This window comes from Eucalyptus grandis, chromosome 6 (genome assembly GCF_016545825.1).
Source record: "Eucalyptus grandis isolate ANBG69807.140 chromosome 6, ASM1654582v1, whole genome shotgun sequence".
Classification (NCBI taxonomy): domain Eukaryota; kingdom Viridiplantae; phylum Streptophyta; class Magnoliopsida; order Myrtales; family Myrtaceae; genus Eucalyptus; species Eucalyptus grandis.
The window spans coordinates 50,110,907-50,117,343 of NC_052617.1; the positions used below are offsets into that span (position 1 = coordinate 50,110,907).

General features: G+C 43.9%; 1 protein-coding gene across 1 annotated transcript; it reads right to left on the reverse strand.

Moving 5' to 3' along the window:
* Positions 1–1,271: 1,271 nt before the first annotated feature.
* LOC104450525 (metal transporter Nramp5) lies at positions 1,272–6,175 on the reverse strand. Its single transcript, XM_010065114.3, has 13 exons — positions 5,864–6,175; positions 5,637–5,715; positions 4,880–4,920; positions 4,676–4,754; positions 4,479–4,583; positions 4,268–4,377; positions 3,205–3,386; positions 3,016–3,085; positions 2,682–2,855; positions 2,486–2,590; positions 2,257–2,388; positions 2,061–2,156; positions 1,272–1,893 (listed from the first exon to the last, which is right to left on the reverse strand). The coding sequence occupies exons 1-13, from the start codon at positions 6,080–6,082 to the stop codon at positions 1,555–1,557; spliced, it is 1,731 nt and encodes a 576-aa protein (XP_010063416.2). The 5' UTR covers positions 6,083–6,175; the 3' UTR covers positions 1,272–1,554.
* Between the last annotated feature and the right edge of the window lie 262 nt (positions 6,176–6,437).

Consider the following 6,437-nt stretch of genomic DNA (forward strand, 5'->3'; position numbering starts at 1 on the left):
GTGTTTTTGAGACTCCCTTGGCCAAATGTTAGCATTTCGAATGCTCAAAGCTTAATATAGGTAGGAACCTACTTTGGGCTTTCTGCATTTCGAAAATACTAAGTCTACTGGTCATCTTCTTCCCATTCATCACGGCCGTTCGTCTTCCCCAATCTGCCACTTGAGTTGGACTTCTCTGGCGATCGTCACTGTTGCCTGGGGGTTATGCGTCCCTGGCAACCACCGCAAGGGGTGGCGTGACCCGCGACTCAGGCGACGTTGCTTGAGTGTGCAACCTCAAGCGGCGTCGCCTAGGTCGCGCGACCCAAGGGGCACAATTGCGAGGTTGTAGCCTCAGGCGGCGTCACTTGGGTTTGTGTGACCCAGGCGTCACCTGGATCGCACGACCTAGGTGGCTACCTCAACCGACGTCACTTGTGTTGCGATCCAAGTGACACCTGAGGTCGTGTGACCTCAGGCCGCTAGATCTGGTTGTCCAGCGGTGGTCCTGCGATTGTCTGGCGGTTAGGACAAGATTTAATTTTCAGAACAAAAAAAAAGAAGAAATATAGCAAAATCCCATTATAAATTGAGTTTCATTAAATAGTATTTATGCCAAAGCTATTTTCTAATGCTATTTAAAGTTATAATTTATCAAATAATATAGCATTTTGGAAAATCCTTTTACGTCAAAGGTATTTGCATTTTTTGAAAGTCATTTCTTCAAAGCCGAACCAAATAATGCTATTTAAAGTTATAATTTATCAAATAATAGAGCACTTCAGCTTTCCTTTTTATCTTATCCGATGATGTTTAGCGAATCTCATGAGAGGGAGCACAGCCTCGGGACGAGTTAAACTTTAACAATGTCAAGGTCTCTCTGGATGTCGAACTGCTCACGCGAAGAATTGCCGGAGTCAAGCCCGAGGTCACTGCCTACTGGGGCATCCATCGAGTTTACTGGCCAATGGATGGTCAATTAGAATCGAATCAATTTACTTTTCCCACGGTGTGGATCGGACCACCCCCTTCGCCCATCCGATTTTTCATGGGGAGAGATGGCTAGAGCGAGTAGAAAGATGGAGGAGGACGCTACATAAGACGTGCACAGCTGTACGGGGAAAGAAGTCGATGGTGTTGGAACTGCATGGTTCGAGGGAATCGTATGATTCGAGGTCAACTTTCCAGCGCTGGGCCGAGCGGGCTAGTGAGACGTAAGACATGGCTCGTCGCGCTAACATTTGAGGGATGCTGCCCTGGAACGGGCCGTACGACTTTCGTCAAGCAAGCTATTACGTTTCAATACTGCCTAATCACTTCATTACCATTAATAAGCGACAAGGAAAGCATAAAGACACACTTAGATTACAGTAGCAAAGCTTGGTGCTTAGCAGTTGAGCCTCTACTAAGGAAGTTGGCCTTGCGGGATGCGTACATGTCACAGAATACAGCAACTTATTACCTCATAATTCATAACACGGCTCACTCAACCACACCGGTACTCAGGCTCTTTGACATCCATGTCCGTTTCGCTTAAGCACATGGTCGATGAAGATGCTCTTCAATCACAACTTCCTATTCAGGCAGGGGGATATCGGCCAAATCTTTTCTGTATGGGATTTCTTCTGCCTCCTCTTCCCCATCAGCATCCTTCAACCCGCTCTCTATGTTGCATGATTTCGTCGGGTCATGCTTGATCGGCTCTGTGAAAGTTATGACGGCATCCCTCCGGAAGGTTAGATAGATTATAGCGAAGATATAGACCGCCATTAAGGGAAAAACAATAATCCCGACAAATACGTTCGCCACTCTCGGTAGGCTGTTGTGAATCAGCCAACCCACAAAACTGTCGCTCAAGTAATATATGTTGATGGCGATTATTCCGAAGCCAAGAATCCATGAGATGACCATTATCTGCATGAAAATTTCATCAGCACCAGCGTTGTTTATGCTTTAAAGGTCAACCTTTTGTCTAACAGTTCTTGTACATAAGGATGAGTTCACCGGGTGCACTTGCAGACAGTGCTTGTGGACGCACGAAACAAGGGGTGATTGCTTTAAATTGGAAAATATCAACTTACAATGGCGGAGTTCTTGTGTGGTCCCATCTTGCTGGTGCTGCTACTAAACTTGAGGAGAGGGATGAGAGCGAACGGAAGTTCAAAAGAAAGAATCATCTGCTCAGTTCCACATAAAAAGTTTTGTAATCAGTCAAAAACTGGAAGAGAAACATGGAGAAAGGCATATTTTGGAGGTTCAGGTCGACTAGTTACGAACCGATGCAATGATAATGAGTTGCCCTGCACCAGAAGATCCGCCTATTATTGAGACAATAAGACTAGGTGTGATGGCGATGCACCTTGTCAACAAATTCCTTTTCCACTTCTTCATCTTTAGGTTCAGAAATCCCTATATGTAATGCATACCCCGTTCAATTGGCAAGCTTAGTTTAAATTAAATAAAGTTGAATTCAGTATTTAGTAGCTTTTTTTCCCCCTGAAGAGACCTGCATTATGTATTGCCCTGCATAGGTGCCTGTGATGGTGGAACTCTGGCCGGACGCCAGCAGTGCGATGGCGTATATGGTCGAGCTTGATCTTCCCAACACATTCTACATATATTGACTTAAAGAATTATCAAAGGGAGAACTCTTGAGATAGCAACCGATCCTGTATTCCAAGAAATCACAAATAATCATGCACCTTTAAGAGATCCGACGCATTGTTCAGTGTGAGATTATTGCACGTGTCACTATTGCTACTGGAGAGATTGTTGGCTGAGCAAACGGCAGCCGAGACCGAGACCATTGCAACGTTTATCAGAAAGGCTACTACCAACGCGAAACCGGTTTCTATAAGGAAATATCTGCAGGCATCCTGCGAAGTAAACAGAGTATCGGTCATTGACTGTCATTTCCCGGAAATAACAACAAAAGATTAAAAAAAAAAAGGAGCTCCCATATATTGGCATTGTGGTACTTATATAAACATGCATATGCAGATTCATGTAAATTGTTCCAGTGGATATCATGCTTACATTGATGCCACGGACAGATCTCGGTACTTTCCTGGACAACACCAATGCAGAGTGGAGAAATAGGTTGTGACTGTCATAGAGAAAGAAGAGGACCAGTCAGAAGAGCTGATCCAAAGACAATACGAGAGCATGTCGAAGGTCACTTCATGGTGAGAGGAGATGTTTCTTATGTACAGGAAAACAGCTTACGGCATGACGAGGGCGCCCAAGAGAGCAACGGTACTGCCAGTGGCTCCTTGACCGCTAAGCTTAGGGACAAACATGCCCTTCAGGACATCGGATGCGGGAGGCTTCACATAACTCATTTCCCCAAAGAAACATGCTGCCATTGTGAACACCAGCAATGTTATCAGCATTTCCAGCTTCCTTACCTGCAACAATTTCACAAGAAACCAGAAAATTTTGAGCAACACTAGTTCGAATTCTGCGTTGAGCCAGTACAGTGAAGGGCTGTAGAAGGATCCTCGTACGGGCCGGGTCAGAGGGGAATTGATGTGGTAGTCCACGTGCTCCTTTTTCATGAGGCTATTGATGGGCCTTACATGATTCAAGAAATATGCTCGGTCCGGTCTAACACACCGGCAATCCATCAAGAGCATGTGAGTATTACATGTATTTGTACAAGACTCTGTTCGTAACAGTCCTTAAGATTAACAGCTCGATTGATAGATTTAGATCCTAGTACGGCTCTATTTTCCGGTTAACAATGCCAAGCTACATTAGTAACATTTAGGTAAATATAGAAGGGAAAATTTTAAACTAAAGTCTGAAGTGGCCAACTTAATCCTAAATAAGTTGACCGATTCATTCTTCTTTAATTTGTTTGCACCACAAAGACACTTCTCTGGACTTTGCCATCTAGTTTTATGACTCCCCACCAGATCAGCATCAAGCAAAATTACGCCTCAAGTACCGATTTGAGACAAAGAATTTCATCTTTCATTATTATGCATTGCTTGTGTAGCAATTAGTTTACAAATTGTTAGTTACATGCATGACCTGGATCCTTTGAAAGTTAGTTTAGCTGTGGAATAAAGATTCAACTTTTTCAAATTTTGGATGGAATCGTTGCACCTGGAATAAAGCCCGTGCAAACTAACAGTCACACAGATTTGAAGTACCAAATGTACGAGTAGAGTATGAAGGACAGAATCAGGCAAGGAAGCAGGTTGGCATACAAAAGGCAACCGAGAGCAATCTATAAAATAAAGAATAACAAGAAGAGCAAAAACAAAACAAATTGCAGGCGTACCCCATATCTTTGTAGGCCAAGAAGCAGGAGTGTACTACAGCCAGTGAGCAGTACCCCAACGAACAGTGGTATGTGGAACAGAATATTCAATGCAAAGGCTGTCCCAATTACTGCATATCAACGAAATAGAGAAGATATCATTTACTCTATAGTCAGTGGAAATAAACAAGATTATAAATGACTAAAAAACATATGTCCTGACAGAACATGCCTTCAGGTACGTCCGCAGCAATCACAGCAACTTCAGCGAGCAGCCAGAGGCAATACTTCACCGCTATGGGATACTCAGCCTTACATAGCTCTGCTAAGTGTTTCCCTGAAAAGATTCAATTCGAATAATAGAATCGAAAGAAGTCATGGAACCTATGTCATCTTTATTGAAATTTGTATTGTGTTCGGCTCTTTTACCAGTGCTCACACCCAGATTTGCAGCCAGCGACTGGATGATTAGAGCAAACACCATCCCAATTAGTACCACCCACAGAAGCTGGAATCAACAAACGCAAGTGTCAGCGACTTAATTCTCTCTTCCCTTGCTCCTCTTGCAATTTATGTCAATCCTTCATTATAAAATGAGGAGTATAGTAGATCTACTAGGACTAATTTATTTACCTCATATCCATAGGAGGCCCCAGCTTGAAGATCTGTTTCCACTGTAGCACAGAAAACCATAATTGCATCTTTGTGAATCAGGAGGGAAAAAAAAGTAAAAAAAAAAGAACCTGTGCTATATTATATTCAAACTTGATTTTGACTCGAATAGTCGAAGCTCGATATGCTATCGGTGCTTGGTCAATGGGCTTCATTTTACAAGTTCGAGTTAAACGCAATGAGGTATTCTGCGATCTTGAGCTTGGTGCTAAAGTTCTGAAAGTATGATGAAATCCAAAAAGGATGTGCCTATATGGACACAAACAAAGATGTTCAACAACCCGATTAGGATATCGAGCCATCTGGTCAACTATTTCAAATGCTCAACCTTGATCACTTCAACTTTGGATCTCTTCGAACTTTAAAGGATTCGAGCCAAACATAAGTAATTTGCAGGTCGAGCTTGAGTAATTCACTTGATACTCGGCAGGACTTTCACCCCGAGCACATGACAAGTCCTTAGCCATGTGTCCATGGTTAAGCAAGCAAATGGCAAAATGGTTTTGTTTCTATCCAATCTACAGCAAGTTTTTCCATTCAAAATTTGACACTCGATCTTACAGAGTTGGTGTTTTGAAAATATAAGTACCTTTGCGGTTAAAGTAACTAATTGATTGATGTTAAGTTTTGGATGAAGGTTTTGTCAAAGTCGAGCAATCTCAAGACCATCGAAACTTTTTTCCTAGCCACGCTACACGTAGAGATAGGGATGGTTTACTGTTTCCGGGGTCGAGGTAAGCCAGGGAGACGAGGAAGCCAGGGCCCACGAATGACATGAATTTTCTCCATCCGGCTTTCTGCTCGTCACGAAAAACAACGGAAGCTCGTCAGTCACTCCTCAAAAAGTTTTCTTTCGACGCTGTTAATGAGCACCTTCGCGTAACGGAAGTAGGTACGCGACAGCTCTTCGTATGGACGGCAGGAGAGCTTATGATAGAAGGGTACCTGGTGGGGCTGATGATGGTCGTTGTGCTCCTTGTCATGATGCTGATGAGGATCCACGCTTTTGTTGTCGTCGGTCGCACGAGGTGGCGGAGGCGGCGGGGTGCTCCTCCCCTCCGAGTCGATGGCCACTATGCGGTTGCTGCCACTGCCACCGCCACCACCGTTGCCGTGACCCGGAACTGCATCACCGATCACCTGCTGGTCCTGCATCACTTGCATGCTTCTCTTTCTCTCTGTCTCTATCTCTAGGTGAAGACTTCAATGATGTTCACTGTGGCCAGAAGTGGCATTTATACCGCAAGGATGAGAGTTAAAAAGCATTTAATACAGATTTGTCTGGACTCCCTTATTAGGACTCCCCCGTTAGGACAGCTTAGGAGTCCCTGGTTTGACACTTAAATGGCTTTCGTTCCCTCCTCTACCCTCTCCACCCACGCCATGCCATGGGAGGTGAGAGGTCACATCTTCCTGCTGCAAAATTGATTTTACACAACACAGCCCCCCTCTTTTCTTTCTCTGTTTCCAAAACTAGATCGTGTACCTCTTAAACTTATAAAATGCTAAACTCGATTCT

Bases quoted from the DNA above. Each gene is read 5' to 3' on its own strand.
- LOC104450525 (XM_010065114.3), bottom strand. From the start codon at position 6,082: ATGCAAGTGATGCAGGACCAGCAGGTGATCGGTGATGCAGTTCCGGGT. The intron at 3,387-4,267 runs GTACGCCTGCAA...AAATTGTTGCAG, and splicing joins TTGGCCTACAAAGATATGGG to GTAAGGAAGCTGGAAATGCT. The intron at 3,086-3,204 runs GTAAGCTGTTTT...TCTCTATGACAG, and splicing joins TTGGGCGCCCTCGTCATGCC to TCACAACCTATTTCTCCACT.